The 18904-nt window shown below is 43.5% G+C and overlaps 1 protein-coding gene across 6 annotated transcripts in view; it reads left to right on the top strand.

Annotated features, from left to right (window-relative positions):
- ANK2 (ankyrin 2) overlaps positions 1-18904 on the top strand; it is a 187533-nt gene that overhangs the window by 93823 nt on the left and 74806 nt on the right. For all 6 annotated transcript variants that reach the window (XM_079306251.1, XM_079306246.1, XM_079306250.1 and 3 more), the window contains 11 exons: positions 4008-4106; positions 4718-4915; positions 7718-7816; positions 7984-8082; positions 10485-10583; positions 10782-10979; positions 12767-12865; positions 13620-13718; positions 15060-15257; positions 16257-16355; positions 16463-16561. In XM_079306251.1, coding sequence (XP_079162377.1) covers positions 4008-4106; positions 4718-4915; positions 7718-7816; positions 7984-8082; positions 10485-10583; positions 10782-10979; positions 12767-12865; positions 13620-13718; positions 15060-15257; positions 16257-16355; positions 16463-16561 — 1386 coding nt within the window. The remainder of the gene's footprint in view (positions 1-4007; positions 4107-4717; positions 4916-7717; positions 7817-7983; positions 8083-10484; positions 10584-10781; positions 10980-12766; positions 12866-13619; positions 13719-15059; positions 15258-16256; positions 16356-16462; positions 16562-18904) is intronic.

Below are 18904 nucleotides of genomic sequence, written 5' to 3'. Positions count from 1 at the left end.
TTATAAGGTTTGAGGAATATTCTTTCTGAATGCAGTTTTTGTATTATCTCTATTTTTATCATCTCTATCTATAAATTGTACGGGGGGAAGAAAAGAACAAGAATATGAGGCTTTTTTGCTTTTCAAATACAGTTTTATTCACAGGCTTTTATCACCTTGCTGGAATTTCCATTTTTGTGGGAGTAAGCAAACACCCTTCAGAGGGGGAGGAACACTCTCACCTGTCTGAGCCACTGAAGCTGTCACACATTTTGTGTTCTTCCTGTTCAATCTTGCCAACACTGAAATTTGATTTTTTTTCTTGCTCTGGGACTTAAGAAAAGTCTCCTCTTGCAGGCTTTCATCCTGAATATTTGCAGTTGAATCAAATCCATGGAATGCAAGAGAGCATCTATTCTTGGAAGGCAAAGCTTATTGTGTGGGAAAGTCAGCATGTTGTGTGCCTGGAGTGTGGCAGCTGGAGCAGGGACAGGCGTGGGAATGGTGGGAGAAGGTCTGGCTGCACCATTTGGGTTGGAGAAGGGCCACAGAGAGGAGGAGGCTCAGCTGGAGCTGAGAGAAGTGCCAGGTCACTCACACAGTTGAATGGTACCAATGGGAAAACAAAAGGAAGGAAACTCTGGGGTGCAACTCAGGTTTGGTTGGTTTGGTCTTTTTTTTTTTTTTTTTTTTTTTTGTGGGGAATGTGCTTCAGACACCCCTTAACACTCATTGTGAGTGTTAAGCCAACTGAGATTTATTAGTAATAATATCTGCTTTTGTACCTCTGCACCCAGACAAAACAGGCTTGGTTCTGCTATTCCCCCATGGGAGTGGCAACCACTGTGGCAGGATCCTGGCCCTGCCTTGGCATTGTGCTCTGTACAGTGTTTGTTCCTGCAGTAATGCTGCTGTGACATTTTCTCCTCATCTTCCTACATGCAAAGAGCACTAATAATTCATTGGCAGCTTTTGCTGTTCCTAAAGTCATGTCAGATTATAAATATCTAATCACAATGCAGATATTTCCTATAAAAAATTCAGTGGCTTCATATAATGTTTACAAGGGAGTGGCAAGGGATTGTTGTATGAATTGTCTAAGCAAGTTATATAGAAAAATGAGAGGTATTAGGAATTATTTATGTTACTATCTTAATACTCAGGCAACCACATGGTAATTTTTTTGCAGTATTTTTCAAATTTGTGCTGTGAATGGCAGACCTGGAGGAATACTTTACAGCATGTTTAATTATGTCAAGAGCTTAGAGCAAGAGGGAGACTCGCCTCGTTCATTTTTAAAGAAATGAGGTTTAGTCATAATGAAAAATGAACAAATTAAAAGCCTGTTATTTGTCAAGAAAATGTAGACAATTTTGCATGTTTGACATATGAAATACTAAAATTTAACTTCACTCTTTTGAAAATGAGAACTTGCAACTGCAGTTTAGAATAATCTGTTGGTAATTTGGCCTTTGATGATGTCTAGCATCAGTTTTTGGTCGAATGAGCACTGAATGTGAGCAACTGTCCTGTCAATGTGCTGCCCACATAATTTCCCATTAAAAATCCCTCATAAGCACAGCTTCTTTTTGTCTCAGTGTCTCTGCTAAGCTGGAAGAAAGCATTTGTGAAATGACCAAATAATTCATCTTTCCAAGCCCTACAGTTAGGAGTCATGCACAGAATTCACAATTAATTTTGCAGGTTAAAAAATGACCAGTGATTGGTTTTCAAGCAAAAAAGCCCAAGTTTTCCTTATATTTTGAGAACCATTTGAGGGTGAATCAGGATTGATGGAATTTCCTGGCTTCCATGCACACAGAGGGGATTGCAGTGTCATTTCTGAGGATGACCAAGCTGTCAGTTACAACACAGAGTGTGAGTTAGGAGAGTACCAGGTGTGGGAAGAGCAGAACATCAGGTGTGGGATGTCACTGGGGAGCTAGACACATTTAACTCTCCATTCCACACAATCCAGGGTGAGGAGATAATTGCTGAACTTCCTTAAACACAACATTGCTGAGTTTCCTGTCTGCTGGCATGGCAGCCTTTGTGTTTATGGATATCTATTATTGGTGCTACAAATTCTGTGAGCCTCTGACCTAGAGGTGGATGTTCTGTCAAATGATGTGCAGGTAAATAATGGTACAAGAAAGAATTTGTTTGGTGCACCAGTGTGTCTCTTGATGTTAGCTCGTGTCAGCTTGTCTGCATTGTTTTCTGTACTAATCTTCTACTACAGCAGCTCTCTTTTTGCTATTTCCCTCATCTTAGAATAAAAGATATAAGTAAAAGTCTTGGAGTATTAAATATACAATAACTTTAAAATATACATGCTGTTTTCCTCAGAGCAGAAAGGAGAAAGAGAAGAGGGTTCTGTGGGAAGTCATCAAAACAGCTATGGCAGGGTGGCATAGGATAGGCAGCAAATTTCTATCTCTGCTTTTAAAGGGAATTGTAGATAAGAACAAAGAAGAAATCATGTTTTAAAATTATTTAGAGGGGTTTTTCTTGTTTCAGCCAGACTTTCTTGTGGAGTTGATACGCTTCTTAGCTTATATTTTTCTTATTTTTCTCCCTCTTGGGAGTTGTCCTGTTTTTGTTGAAGTATTCACACAATTTTCCTTTTTTTTTTTCTTCTGTTTTGTTAAATAGAGTAACATTAAAGCCACCATGCAGATAGGGACAGTGAACCTCCCACATTGATTAAAAATGTAGAGCACAAGAGGGCAGAAACTGGAAAGAAATACCAAATAAATACCTTCCTTAGAAATGCATTTGGGATATTTTCTTACCTTTGTAATGCCAGTGGGAATTATCTGTAGGAATCCCTCTGGCAATGAGATGATAGTATACCTCAGCTGGTCATAACAAGACTTGGTTTAGAGGACACTGAAGTTTCAGTGCATAAAAAACAAGTAAAGCAGTTCCACCTAGTTCTTCACATGGACCCCATCTGCCAGCACTGAAGGCCACAAGTTCTGTTTTTAGATTTTTAGATCTTCTGTCTCTGGTTATTTCAGTGCAAATCTTCTGTGGGATTTAGGGATGCCTCTGAGACAGTGAGCACCAAGGCACACCTAACCCCATCAATGTGTCTCAAAAGCCTCTGGAAAAACTAGATAAGTAAGGGAGAAAAATTCTTCCTGCAGGCTTCAGCTCCTTGCAGCGGTGGAGCTTTGTGGTGCTGCTCACTTGAAAAGGGCTCTGTCCTTTGGAAACCAGGCATGAGAGAGACTCTGCTTCTTGTAAGGTGTTACAGAGCAGTGTTTGCCAAAATGAGGTTGCAGTTGCAAAGGCACTGTGTAGTCTAGAGCTACTTTTAATTTAAAAACACAGCGATGCAGGTTTCCTCCAAACCCGGCAAGGTGAGCGGTCCATCTTTGTATGAAGCAGGGTCACCAACTCATGCTTAGTGCCCTGTTGTTGCAGTTTTGCTACTTTTTTAGCCTCTGAGTAGTTCAGACCAGTATTTTCTCCTTTTAATCAAGCTGTTACTGGATTCTTCAATGGGTTCCTTAGAATAACAGCATCAGTGTCACACAAGATGAACAGCATGTCTCAAAGGGAGAAGGCTTTTCTTGCAATTAAAACCAATTCCCATTTCACCTTTGTAAAGCCACCTCTGTTGAGTGAATGTTAATGACATCTCTGAGTGCATGCTGGAACAATACTGAGGCTTAATGAGGTGAAAACTTGGCTTTTCATATCCCACATGTTACCTTTTTCCTGTCATTGTGGACTAATTTTCTTTCACAACCATTTTTCTAGCCTCATACTTACTTTTCTGCATAAAGTCCAAACAATACAAAAGCCACCTAGAATTCACTCTCCCATCCATCCAAATAGTTCATCAACACATCTTTTGCTACCATTGCTGTGTAATTAACAAGAGCCTGAGCAAGTATTTTGGTACAGAATGGAAAAAAACATGGTGGAGTTGGTGGTCTGACAGCAGTTTTAGAAAGGAATTGTCAGGACAAACAGCTGGGGATGTGCTCATTTTTTTTCTCTCCTTTTACTTTCAGGATGGACTCACCCCACTGCACTGTGCAGCACGAAGTGGCCACGACCAGGTTGTGGAGCTGCTCCTGGAGCGAGGAGCCCCACTGCTCGCACGGACCAAGGTGTGTGTGTGCCCTGGTAGAGTATGGAACACCTCTGTAACCTTCCACAGAGCCTTCAGTGTCACTGAGAGAAGGAGAAAGACAGGAATGTCACTGTCCTCCCAAAGGAGATGTATTAATGGGTAGAATGATGTTTTTTTACATAATCTCTTCCAATTATATGAAAAGCATACACTTGCTTTCCCCTGTCTCTAGTATCAGACTAAACACATGATGTGGAGTGCTACTGCCAGCACTTCCCTTGTGTTGCTTCCTGACACTGTGGTACACAGAGATGTGAAAGCTGGGTCAGTCACACCTGAGAGGTGATTCCCAGTACATATTTTCTGATCCTTCATATAGATAATGAGGATCATTTCTCCTAATTGTTTTTATGGATTATTTCAGACTTGGAAAATTATTTCAGTGTGTTCTTCCTCACATCTGGAAAACATACATCTAAAATGAATGCATTTCCTACAAATTCTCTCTCTGCTGAACTAATGAGAGTAAGATATTTGTATGATAGCAGAGCCCACTGAGCAGCACCTCACAGCAAATGTCCTCTTGTTGTGTGCCACAGTGTGAGTGGGGGTTGCTAGAAGCTGCTGTTCTGTTCTCTTCTGTCACAGAATGGACTCTCCCCACTCCACATGGCAGCCCAGGGGGACCACGTGGAATGTGTCAAGCACCTGCTGCAGCACAAGGCTCCCGTGGACGATGTGACACTGGACTACCTGACTGCCCTGCACGTGGCTGCTCACTGCGGCCACTACCGTGTCACCAAGCTCCTGCTGGACAAGAGAGCCAACCCCAACGCCCGGGCCCTGGTAACCCTGTCCCACCTGGCTCCTGCAACATGGCTGGTAGCTCTTCCCAGGAGAGCTGAGTGAGGACTATCAGCCAACTCCACAGCCTCACTTAGCTGCAGCAGCCTCAGGGGTGTCACACCTGCTGGTTACCCAGTGCTGTGCCTTGTGTCCTTAGGTCATGGAACACACCCTGTGGCAAGTGGCTGTAGTGTCAGATCTGGAGACTCTGCAGAGTCCCTAAAATCAGAGCTGGTTCTGGCTGCTGTTGATGTATGCATTGGTGTTTTACTGAATTAATGGTTCAGTTTTCCATACCAGGTGATAGAATATACGAATAATTTCTGGGCTTTCAGCTGAATTAGTGAGTTAATTGGCATAGAGAAAACATATTAAAAAGCTAGTATTTTTGCATTTATCAAATGATGACATTTTCTTCTGTTAGGTGCCATTTTTCTTTCTTTTCAAAAACTAGTTTTTATTCTTACAGGATGTCAGGTATGACTCCTTTTACTCATTAACCAAACCATTGCCCCTAACAGGGAGGAAAACAACATTTGATCGGGAAGCATTTCAAGAGTATTGAATGTATCCAAAGCCAGACAAGGTTACAATTTTCTCTGCTAGGAGCTGTTAGCTGGCTGGGAGTTCATGTACCATAAATTGCGCTCAGTCTGGGAGAGAGAGTCTGTGAACTCAAGATGCTGCTGCATGGCCAGAGTTCTGCCACTGCTGGCTGCACTGGGGGCCTCCCCAGAGCCCCCACTGCAGGGCACTGGGCTGCCTTCCTCAGCTTCCTGCCCACAGTAGGACCCACTGCTTTTCTGTGTAGCCTCTCCCTGTCCTTTATGTCCTTGGAACTCACACAATTTTCTTCTGCCCTCTCATTTTTCTGGGCCTTTCCATACCCACAAATCCCATAGCCCCTTTTGCTTCCTCCTCTTCCACTTTTCTTGCTTTGTGTTTCTTAGTGCCATGCTCACTTGATCTTTTTTGACACTCTTTCCATCCTAGCTTGTTTTCTCACCAGTCTTCTGATTATATCTGGCTGCACTTTCCTTAGCTACCCACACATAGCCCCTATATCTTCTTCTTTTCCTTCCATGATCAGAAATATATCTTCCTCTCCCTCCATGCCTTCCTCCCTCCCTGTGAAACATCTGAAACAAAAGGAGAGTACCCTCAGGCTGCTGCCTCTCTGCTCTCTTCCAACCAAACTGGTTTTCTCCACCCCCTTTCCCTCCTCATTTTCTCTCTCTCTCCCATCAGGGACTTGTCGCCTTTGGCTTGTTGATAATGTTTAATATATTAAATGAAGCTCATAATTTCTGTTAGTGATACACTTTTTATCTGCCCTCTCCTCTCCCCCATCAAACTGTTCCTCACTTAAATAGAAGTAGCAAAATTAAATCAACTGAGGCAGTGAAATTCAGTGAAAAATATGGAAACTTCTGAAACAGTAACAGTCCCTATGAAATATATTGAGAGATGTTGTGTAGGAGGTAAAATATCAAATGATTTTGATTCTTTCTTTAGAAATTGGAGAAACAGTTAAAATATTCAGCCAAATTCAGTGATGAAATAAATATTAAAAAGAATTCATTTTCAGCTACATTTTAAAAAAATAGTTGTTAATGTTTGCAAAATGCTTTGGGGATACAAGCACTATGTGAGTTCTCAGCTTTTTCAATGTGCATATGCTTTAAAGCACCTTCAAATGAATTAGTAATTAACTTTTCCTTTAACAGAAGCAGCCTGTAGAATAACTGTCCTGTGATTATCTCCTCCCATAAACTAAGATTTCACTGCTAGGTTCTGGTTACTGCTGGTTGATTGTCTGGCAATACTGATGCTCTTCATTAGAAAATGTAGCAATTTTTCAACATTATCTAAAAATGTTACCTGTGCTTTTCACTAAAATGTTCACGTGTGGTAAATAATGTGTTTGTTCAGCTTCAGGCACACTTAACCTGCATTAACTTTCATCAGCTCAAGGGGTGATTCTTTATCTAAGGTACTTCAGAACATACACACACACAAACATGGGTATTACGCCTTAGGTTGATGTATCAATATAAAAATAATACTCATAGATCCTTAGATTTCAAGTAAAAAGATTAAGGTGGAATCTGGAAGAAGTACTCTGTTCCTCTCTCTTTCTCAATTTAAGTGGCTTCAAACTGAAAGACAGTAGTTTTAGGTTGGATATTAGGGAGAAATTTTTCCCTGTGAGGGTAGGGACGCCCTGGCACAGGCTGCCCAGAGAAACTGTGACTACCCCATCCCTGGAAGTGTCCAAGGCCAGGCTGGATGGGGCTTGGAGTAACCTGGAGTAGTGGAAGGCATTCCTGCACATGGTGGGAGGTGGAATGAGATGGTCTTTTCCAACCCAAACCTTCTGTGATTCCATTGTTCTCCTAGAGAGATATAGGAAATGCTTGATAAAGGCACTGATTCTAAAGTGCTCACTGTAATTTCTTAGATTCCCCTTGTGTTAGGCAGTCTTGGAAGGCACTGGGAGAGCTCCTCACAGACGTGTGCAGCCTCAGGAAGCACAGGCACACACATGCAGTCAGGACAGGCATGTCTGTATGTGAAGTGTGGAGGCAGAGGTTGCCTTTCTCTCTCCTGCTGGGAAGAAAGCAGCAGCACTGCTTTGTTGTGCCTCAGATAGTGGGAGATGTGTGTAATTCATAACCTGTTGTGCCTAAAGAACAGTTGCTTGTGGCAGTCTAACCCTTGTGCTCCCAGTGTGCCAGCAGGAAGCTGGGTGGGAAGTGTAGCTGCATGTTTTCCTAACTAACATCACTGTCTTTTGCACAGAATGGTTTTACTCCACTGCACATTGCCTGCAAGAAAAATCGCATCAAAGTCATGGAACTCCTGGTGAAATATGGGGCTTCAATCCAAGCTATAACAGAGGTAGCACAATGTTTCATGTCCTGCAGAAACATTCCTTCTCTCTCTCCTTTTTTGCTTCCTCCTTTCTGTCTCTCGTGTCACGCCTCGCTTTCTGTGTTTTACTGAAACGAAGCAGCCCCTCCCTCCAGCCGTGCAGAGGAGTAAAACTGCTCTTGCTTTGTTTACAGTCGGGCCTCACACCAATACACGTGGCTGCATTTATGGGCCACTTGAACATAGTCCTCCTTCTGCTGCAGAACGGAGCCTCTCCCGATGTCACTAACATTGTGAGTATGGCTTGCACTAGAACATCTGCTCCCGACCCACACAAAGTCTCTGGTTACCATGTAGCTCACCCCGAGGTCACATTTTAATGATACTTTTTTGCATTTTAAGGCAAGTTATTGTAGCATTTCTAGTGAAGAGGGGAAAGTGATGGCTGCAGGTGTCATAAGCCATCTCTGGTTTCTTGTCTCCTACAGCAATGCTTGAGTGGGTAAAGTTTTCCTTAGAAACAGACAAAGCTCACCAAAAACATCTAAAATTGATTATAAGCCAAATCCCACAAAATCTGTGTTTCTCTTCTGAAGGATGAAATTCGAGTCCAAACAGCTCTAATTTCTGCCTGCATAACTTCACTGACTGCCATGAAATTGTGTCATTCCTGTCAGTGAAAGAGCATAAAATGCTTAAACCCCAACAATTAAACAAAATCTAAACTGGGAAGCTCAGGATGTTCCTCTTAGCCAGGAAATTGCAGGAACAGGTGATTAAATCTGGAAAATGTGACCTTTGGGACTTAACACAAAATGCAGAACCTGACTTACCATAGAAATCAGTGTTTGTATACCAACAGCCTAGTTACTAAAAAAAACCCCCAAAACCCCCAACAAAAACAGTGTTATAATTTTTCTGAGATGTATTTCATAAGATACTTTACTGTTTGAATTTGTCAGTACAAATAAATATTCAACTTGGGACCACCTGTACTTGGAAAGCAGGTTTTTTCAGTACATAAGGTTACAGGTAAATGTTCCCAACAACAATTTAGTAATCCTGGTACACTGGACTCATTTATTTCCTTCAGCTAGAAAAAATGTACATGGAACCCAATGAAATTGTCAGCATGCAGAATTATTTATGTGAATTAAAACAGACTTTTCATATTTTGTTACGGAAGCAATCTTTATATAAGAACTTTATTATTAATGAAAAACCAACACAAAATTTGTGAGGAAGCAGTTATTAGTATTGTGTTACTAGGCATTTGTGTGCAAAGTTTAACACTTTACAGTTTCTGCTACACAGATGTCTTGGCTTTCACTTGGTAAACTGAGGTTGAATTACTGTTTCCAAAACCTAAACTACTTTGCTAATCCAAGCACAAAAGGGGTCATTACAGAAATTTGATCTTGAGAGTGTTTTTCACATATTAAACAGCTCATTCTTCAGGTGATAAACTTATATATAGATGGAATTATTAAGATTTGTAGCTAGGGCTGTGGGATTTCATTGTTGCATACCTACTAATCACAGCTGATAATACAATGTTAATTTAAAAATGACAAGGTAAGTCAACCCTTGGTGAAGAGGGCTTGCTGTAATTACAAGTCCCTGTTAGCAGGCAAGCTAAGGCTGCTTCTTTCCCTACATCTAGATGGAGACAATAAGATATGATTCCTGATTCTGGTATAAAAGGTCTTGACCAGAGTGTCCATTTTGGCAGTTGCAGTTTAACTGGTAGTTGAGGGGAGAAAGGCCTGACAACAGAATATTCTCCAGCTCTGGTGTAAGAAAAATGAACAATTAACACAAAGAAATGGTGGGCCCTGCTGTTTTCTCATTATATAACAGATGAATAGAGCTCCAGGTTGTGGAGCTGCCCCAGGACCTGATGTACCAGATGCTGATGAGCTGCACAGGGACCTTTTCAGTCCAGCTTGGGAGACTGCATTCAAAGAACAGAGCCCAATTAAACTAGGAATGCTGTCCTCAAGGAATCCTCATTTTCAGTGTTTCTTTTAAAACCTATGCAAAAAGTAAAGCTTTGAATATTCCTGATCTGAAATTCCATATCACTTCAGTCAGCTTTCCAAAATTTCATATTCTTCATATTCTGTGAGTTACAAAAGGCTTGAAACAAGATTGATCCCATAGCCTGGAGACAGAGCCACACTGCTGAGTACAGATTTTACACATTTCGTGTGCTGGCTGAGTTGTGCTCAGCCATTGCAAGGCCTCTTAATGCTGCCAGCTCCACACAGTGTGCAAGAAGGGACCATCTGGAAAATTTTCTCCTTCCATCTTGAGGCTCCTGTGCTGTACAATCCCTAGAGAGAGACAGGCTCAGTGTGCTCTCAACTCCTGTGTGGCACATGAGCTGATGCTGTGTTATGTAGAATACTGAGGGACATATGTGACCAGGGCAAGTCTGACAGAATTTTCCTAAGCTGGGATTTCATTCTGTCTCTCAGTGGTTGAAGCTCTGTTTGTCTGGGATTGACCCGCTGGAAAACCAAGGCATTCCCGAGTACAGTGACACACTCACACCCCACCCTGGGGCTGAAGCCAGAGTCTCAGCTGGCAGAAGGATGGGTCTTAGCACCAGTTCTCATGGGTAGGATTGACACTGGCAAAGATCTTTGTTTGTGGAAGTTTGGGACACTGAAATGCTTTTGCTTTGCTGCAGCGTGGAGAAACTGCGTTGCACATGGCAGCGCGTGCAGGGCAGGTGGAAGTGGTTCGCTGCCTCCTGAGGAACGGGGCCCTGGTTGATGCCCGAGCCAGGGTAGGTGTTTTGCTTACAATGCTTTTTGTTCCTCTTAAAATCCTGGCTGAAGGAATCACTCACCACCTTCCTCTCCTCCATTACTCCATTGTTTCCTGTTATCACTCCCTATGACTGCATGCCAAATGGGGGCCCAAGGAGGGTGCCGTGCTCAGGGTGGCTCCAGAGCGCTAACGACCCACTCGATTTGAGTTGTAGGAAGAACAGACCCCACTGCACATCGCCTCTCGCCTGGGCAAGACAGAGATTGTGCAGCTGCTGCTTCAGCACATGGCCCACCCTGACGCTGCCACCACCAATGGCTACACCCCCCTGCACATCTCTGCCCGTGAGGGGCAGCTGGACGTCGCCTCCGTGCTCCTCGAGGCGGGCGCCTCGCACTCCATGTCCACCAAGGTAAGGCACAACACTGCACAGCCCGTGTCAGTGGCACAGGAGCAGCTCTGTTCCATGGACAGTGCACTTGCACACTGACAAATCCAAATAGTTTGGGCCTTTGGTTGTGTCCTCATTTAATTGGCTACAAGCCAGTGGTCTAGAGTAATATATCACAAGTTAATCAAATTTCAACTTACTTTGCTGTCATCTAAAATTGGGATTGGTTGCCACTGAAGCCAAATGCAGATCATGATAAATACACGATCCCAATAGGTTTAAAATGTCCTTGTTTCTCCCTTTCCCTTTGTCTTATAGGCACAGCTTTTTTGAGCAGAATTTCCAAAAAAAAAGAAAAGGGAATGCCAATGACACATTTTTTTATGAACAGGCCTCCTTTTATTCTTCAATACCTTATTTACTTAAACAGCAAAATAATTCTGCCATGTGCTAGGAATGTGCCATGTGCTGAAAGGAATGTTCCCAAAACATAAAAGTCAGCATCTACCCAGTCACATCAAATGCTGGATCTATTTTCAATGGTTCTAAAATGAGGTGTCATGTGACACAACAGGCCATTTTGTCTGGGATTATAAAATAAATGCTCTCCAGAATCACTAGTGGGTTTTTTAGCCAAAAATGGTACCAATAGATTCCTAACAGAGAGATGAATATGTAAGAAAGTAGATAGCTGTGAAGAGAATTGTATGCCAAGATATCTTTTCCAAATTTAAAGCATTTGGTAAGTGAGAATCACGTAATTTTCACTATTTATAAAAGTACCCTTGGTTTTGCAGCTGGAGATTAAAACATGTTTATGAACAACGGCATGTCTTCTAGGGTTTAAAAGACTAAACCAGCAATTTTCAAATTATGATCCATAGATTACTGGGAGGGATTGCTGTTCTTCTTTTATCCAGCTGTTAAATCACATTAGAATGGCTAAAAATACACTAAATACTTTCCTAATTTCCCATATTGCTTGATGGCAATTAGTATTGCAGAAACATTCTATAATTATGGATAGGATAAGATGGAGCCCACTAGAAAATATCTTTATAGACCTGTGATTTGTGAACTGAAAATGCTTGAGATTACCCAATATAAACTCTTTCTGAGGTGGGATTAGTGGAAGTAAATGATGATGATAATAAACATTAAACATCACTTATGTGCCAGGCAAATAGGTCATTGCAGCTTCCAAAAATTACTGTCAGGCAGCAGTGCAGGCTGCCACCTACTGTCACAGATCCATGAGCTTTCCTTACCAGTTTTTTAAAATTAAAACAGGCAAAGAAAAGGGCTCTTTTTAGCTTCAGCCGAACTTTGTGACTGTGTGAATACACAAATCTAAGTACAAACAATTTTTCACCAGACCCTAGTGGAGGAAGGGAATTGAAGTTTGGAGGTTTTTTTCCAATGAATTTAATTGGTGTTTCCTTGTTTCTGACAATGATTGATGCAGGAAATACTTGTAAAGCTGTCATCATAGAACAAAAAAAAGGTGCAGCTGGTTTGGCGTGTAAATTTGAAGAAGTGCCTTTATTGCTCCCACACAGTGTGTGTTGCTAGTACAGTCTGTATCAGATAAAATGTCTGCCAGCCTGAGAACATATAAATAGAGAAGAATAATGAAAGGGAAAGTATTTTCTCTTCTTTCATGCTTCTCAAAATGCTTTCAAGAGAGGCTCTTTCTGGTATTGGTTCTGAGGTTGAAGAGTAAGTGCTTAACAGATAGTTCTTAAACAAGATATGTCAGCACGATCTTTAACACAAACATCTGTGTTTTATCTCCTGGGATTTTTCAGAAGGGATTCACACCATTACATGTGGCAGCCAAATATGGGAGCCTGGAAGTGGCAAAGCTCCTGCTGCAGCGTCGTGCCTCTCCTGATTCTGCCGGCAAGGTACTTCTGGGCAGGAAAATGTCACAAGTGTGTTGGATTCTTACTTAGGGAAGAACTGTGTGAAATATGCACCCCAAGAAGGCTGCAGCTGCTTTTGCATGCTGGCTGTGGCTCTGTTGGGGTCGTGTCTCCCCTGGGTGATATCCAAGTGCTGCTGCCCAGAGTGTTGAGCTTGGGGTCCACGGCAAGAGGGTGCATGGCTGCTCTGAGGACAGCTGTGTGCCTGTGGTTCAGGAAGCGCCGGTTCCATCAAGCTGCCTAAATTCCCAATGGATAAAGATAGGGCAAAGCCCAGGTTTCCTCTGGTGACGCATGAACAAAGCCTGCGGCTGCCGCCCTGGTTCGCCTGGTGCGCCGCTTCTCCCCACTAACAGCCGGCTCCTGCCATGGCCTTGCTGTCCATCCCCATTGCCCTCCCCGCCGTCCTCTCTGTCCCATCCCAGCTCACCTGAGTCCCCGTTCCCCGGTGTCCCGTTCCCCGTTCCCCGGTGTCCCGCTCCCCGTTCCCCGGTGTCCCGTTCCCCGGTGTCCCGTTCCCCGTTCCCCGGTGTCCCGTTCCCCGCTGTCCCGTTCCCCGGTGTCCCGCTCCCCGTTCCCCGCTGTCCCGCTCCCCGTTCCCCGGTGTCCCGTTCCCCGTTCCCCGCTGTCCCGTTCCCCGCTGTCCCGTTCCCCGGTGTCCCGTTCCCCGTTCCCCGCTGTCCCGCTCCCGCCCGCCCCCTCCCGTCACGCGCTAACGCCGGCCCCGCCCTTTCAGAACGGCCTCACCCCGCTGCACGTGGCGGCGCACTACGACAACCAGAAGGTGGCGCTGTTGCTGCTGGAGAAGGGCGCCTCGCCTCACGCGACCGCCAAGGTGAGCCCGCCCGCCATGAGGGGAGCCCGAGGGGAGCGGGCCCGGCACGGCCCCAGGCTGATCGCGACCGTGCGGCCTCAGCAGCGGCGGAGGAAATGGATAATGGAGCAGGCATGCGGGGAGTGAGCACAAGGGGAATTCATTTCAGGTTTAAGAGCGGCGCCGTGGTGTCGCTGCCTCGGTGAGGGCAGCCCCGAGGAGACCCTGAGGGGAGCCCCGATCCTGAGGGGACTCAGTCCTACCAGAGTTTCAGCCACAGCTGGAAGTCACTTCACTATTGTACGGTGTTAGCAATGACATTAGAAATCTTATTCTGGGATTAGGCGTGGTGTTGTGGCATCACTGTGCCGGTGAAGGGAGCTCTGAGGGGACGCTGTGGAGCCCTGAGGGGACCCAGCTCCGTCCGAGCTCTGATTGCTGCAGGAAGTCGCCTCACTATTGTGTAATATTAGCAGTGACTTTAGAAGTGTGTATTCTGACCATGCACACAAATCATTCCAGGGTTAGGAGTGGGGTTGTGCTATTGCTGTGTAAAGAAAAGCTGCTAAAAGGGGGAAATGGTGGCCAGATGGGTGCAATACCAGAGAGTGTCCTGCCCTGTGCAAGGCTGCTCATCTACAGGCTTTCAGGAAATGCTCAGGGGCTGTATTGGGAATGTGGTTTCCATGGCAGTGCATAGAAAGCAGGATAGTTTGGGAAACTCCCACTTAAAAAGACCCAGTAAAAAAACCACAAGCCAACCCGACCAAGCACCCCTCACAGGACCCGTGTGCTGGCACCAGGTTTTTTCCCTCACGCTGTGTTATAAAGCAATTAGGAAATTGTTTTGTTGCCAGAAAATGCCATTCTTCTGTGCTTAAGTGATTAATTTGATCACAAAAGCATTCCACCCCATTGCTGTTTCCAGCCTGTGACTGACACGTATCAAAATTCCGTATGCAAACACATCTCTACCCACATGCTCTCAAAAAGCATAATGTGATGAAGGGTGTGCACTCATCACAGGGGATACAAACCACCAGTCGAAAGGGATTATTTGCAATACAGGTTGTACAAAATGTAGGTGTTGAGCTTGGAATGATTTGAAGGTATCAGTGGAACAGTCTTGCCCACCCTGATGAGATCTGGCTTTCTTCTGGCTTAGGCAGTGAAAATAACAGACGGACAAAGCAACACAACAGCAGGCCCATGTGGGACATGTCTGGCCTTGAAAATTTAATGAACTCTTATCTGTAATAGCAGGCATAACATCAAATAATACTGTTTTATGGTGCCCAACTTCTTAGGTTTACATGGCTGTTGTGGTAACTTAATTTTCCCTTTTTTCCTGTCTGGTGTCAGAATGGATACACTCCTCTGCATATCGCTGCCAAGAAAAACCAGATGCAGATAGCTACCACTCTGCTGAACTATGGGGCTGAGACCAACATTTTGACCAAGCAGGGAGTTACCCCACTTCATTTGGCCTCCCAGGAAGGTCACACCGACATGGTGACTTTGCTTTTGGAGAAAGGATCCAACATCCACGTGGCAACAAAGGTAACTCACACTTGGAAACGAAGTATTATAGGTGGGAGTATCCAGTAACATGCAACCTTTGTGTCCCTGGGTGGGTTTAACAACCTGTACCAGAAATCTGAGAGCTCCAGTCTGAAATAACTCAGTGCTCTCACCAGCAAGGGCTCTCTGTGCATGTCTTTGTCCTTCAGTGAAAAGTGAATAAATTTGCATTCTCTGGCAAATGAGAAAACAACTGTATTGCTGGAGTAGACTAAGCAAAATTATATGGAAGGCCTTTCCAAATTTTTTTAATGACTGTGCATGACAGCTTTTTTCCAAAAAACAATGTCATCAAAAAATCCCCAAACCATTACTGTAAGCCTTCATGGGTCAGTGGGTTTATCCAGGGATATATGCAAATCTTATTTATGCAGGTGAAAAGCCTGCAGCTTTTGCTCATACAAATTAGAATGGAAGGCTCAGGTATCTCCTTACGTGGAGCTAATATATTCTGCTAATAGAAACAAGGTGATTTGAATTTCTTATACAAAATTTGTCCAGTGCCTTGTTGACGGGAAAGCACTGTGCATGATCACAGTGAGCTGTCAGCTGAAGGCTGCATCCTTTCCCCTGGCATTTGAATGGGATCTATTTCTGGCGTTAATGTCTTCATCTGGCTTGTGCCTGCAGTTGTCAAGGTTCCCCCTTCTGTCTGGGGAGTGGGAAGGCATTTTATTAATGGGCTTCTCAGCTTGCCAAATTACATTATTGTAGAAAATCTCGAGCATTCACGCCTGAGAGTTTTCCTCTATGGTTATGGTGATGTATTTGTTTTGGAGTCGTTTGTCAGCTGCAACAGGAGCGACATCGACTCTGCTTTGTTTAAAAACACCACCCATACTCAGAAGCTATAGTTAGGATCTGATCATGTTTTAAAGATGAGGAAGTGGGGAAGTCTAGATTTTTTCCTTATGTGAAATAGGGTTTTATTTTTACTTTTCTCTGCTTGTTTACTTACTTGTTACATTCCATCTCCAGGCTGGACTGACATCCTTACACCTTGCAGCTCAAGAGGATAAAGTGAATGTAGCTGAGATCCTCACCAAACACGGTGCAAACCAGGATGCTCAGACAAAGGTAAATCACGGAGTGGCTGCTGTCTCCAGCATGCCAAAGGGTGCTACCCTTGTCCAAGGAATGTTCCACTGAGCTTGCAGTTTTACTTCTTTGTTCTCCTCCTGTAGCTTGGTTATACACCTTTAATTGTGGCCTGTCACTATGGAAACATCAAAATGGTGAATTTTCTCCTCAAGCACGGAGCAAATGTCAATGCTAAAACAAAGGTAAAGAATTTTCCATTGCTTTGCTTTTGCTCTTTATTCTGAACATGGTAACCCAGCACTCCTACATGACACATGTGATTTTTCCCTTAGGGACTCTAACCATGGCATGTGAAGTGTCAACATTTGGTAGCTGTAATGGAATGTTCTCTGTCTGCTCCATCTCATGGTGTGGTGTTTAGGAAAGAAAAGTCAGATAACTCTGTATATGAAAAAATTACAGACAATCAATTTAATTGGTTTTTCTTTTTCTTATTACTTGCAAAACTAGCAAATGAAAGATTGTCCCTGATCTCATTTCCACATGGTTTACACTACTGTAATAGCACTGTGCTGCCAAACTAGCAAGTAACAGTTCAGACACTTTGAGGGTGATGCCAGGTTCTCTCCAATATGCTGGGAGAAGAGTGGGAAGAGTAACTGCTGTTCAATGTGTGGGTGGGATGACTCTGGGAGAGGAAGCAGCTGTGGTAAGGGAATGTGGTTTACTCAAGGAGAGTTTGGGGTTTTCTGAGGGGAATCTGGCTATGCTGAAATCTGACCAGATATACTGAAATGGGCCTGACTACCTATAGCCAAAGTCTGAACAAAGCCCACTGACTTCAATACTTTCTCCAGGGATAAACTGGTGGGCACACCAGCTGAATGGGATGCATTTTGTAGCAAGAGCTGTGTATCTTCTGAGAACAGAGAGAGGTTCTGATGACAGCAACAGTGTGTTGCATCCCAGAAATCATCACATCACCATTTTCAGAAAGAAAAGGCTAACTCAGGAGTTGTTGGGCTCCAGCTTGGTTAAAGCTGATTGCAGACAATTACAGGCTGCTGGCTTCAAGCTGGATGCCTTGGGATCAACAGGAAGCAGCCCACTGATAGTATTTTTAAAATCCTATCAAAGTAGCTGGCTTGTAGTCTGCTGGTCCCTCTGGTCAGCTCTCCTGTCTCCATCTGGGACCTATGGGATGATTAATTTCTTGAAGTAGCATTATTTTGTCACTGTGGTTACAGCTCAGTCTGGTAAGAAACAGACAAGTAAATAAATAAAAGATTCTGGCCCTTCCCTCATGGGATCACCAAAAATCAATGGGCAAAACTCAGGGATTCCAAAAGGACAGGCAACACTACTAGAAAAACAGCTGATGAGAATTAATAAAGCAGACACTAGCAGGATCCAAACTATAGCTGCCAAGACATTCAGCTGAGGTATTTGGAGGCTAACTCAAGGGACAGACAAAGTTGTGTCTTTAGAATTAGGTGTTTCTTTGTGTATAAAGGGCCACTGGGACAGATTATGATTTCATTCACCCAGATATTTTACTTATTTAAAATAGTTTAATTGTAGTCAGCAAGTTTGTATAAGGAAGCAGTTCTCTAAAATCTCACACCTAGGGACCACTAAAAATACTGGCAATCTGTCAACTGGTATTGTGGACTCAGTTTAGAGAATAAATCCTGGATTCAGGATAGGCATGTTAAAGATCCAATAACCCCTGTTGCAGCTTGGGCTTTCACAGTGCTTTGTGCAAGGAGCACATGAATTCTATTTTTGAAGGACTGTGCTATTCAAGTAAAGGCAGTGAATCTATTTTCCACTAGAACCTACAGTAAGCAGTAGTTCTTAGCAGTCCTCGCACTCGTACTGTCAGTGTAACAGTCCTGAACCATCACTGTCTAATCAGCACTGCAAACAATGCTGGCATCTATTTGTTCTGAGCAGAGCTAACTTTCAGAGCACGTTTTCAGAGCCTGCCCCAGGCTTTACCTAAGTGTACAGTGAGATCAACACAGGGTTTTCTTCCAGTTTCTTCTCTGCCTGCTTTCAAAGCCAATTGTGAATAATTTTGTAAATCAATTGCCTGACTGGACTTACACAATACCATCTCAGATCAGCCAGCTTAAGCACACTTTGGTTATGTTTCTGTATTGTGTGACAAGAGAACAAACCACTGGAGCAGATGAGTATCTTGTACTAAGTGTGTTTGTTAAGGTGGACACTGTGTGCAAGTTCCTAAGTGTAATTATGGCTAGGTTCAGCCTTTTGGAGGCAAAGTGAAGCTGAAATTGATTGACATCTGTAATTCTGTAATCAGGTGAACATTGTTAGCCTTTTGAAAAGCAATTAGACTTTAATCACTGCTGTTAAAAATGATGTTTTTAAATTGACTCAGATATTTTAAAGGCAAATCTTGGGCTCTCTGTTGAAAACTAGGAAGTGAGAGGAAGAGGAAGGTTCTCTGCCTCAGCTATGATTCTGTGCATGTCCCTTTAACTTTACTGTTCCTCATTGTTCCTTCCTCTGATTGAGAAAACGGAGGAGCAACGTATTTTCGTTGATTTCTTTTATTG

Source organism: Erithacus rubecula, assembly GCF_903797595.1.
Source record: "Erithacus rubecula genome assembly, chromosome: 5".
NCBI lineage: Eukaryota > Metazoa > Chordata > Aves > Passeriformes > Muscicapidae > Erithacus > Erithacus rubecula.
This window is presented reverse-complemented; position numbering and strand designations above follow the sequence as displayed.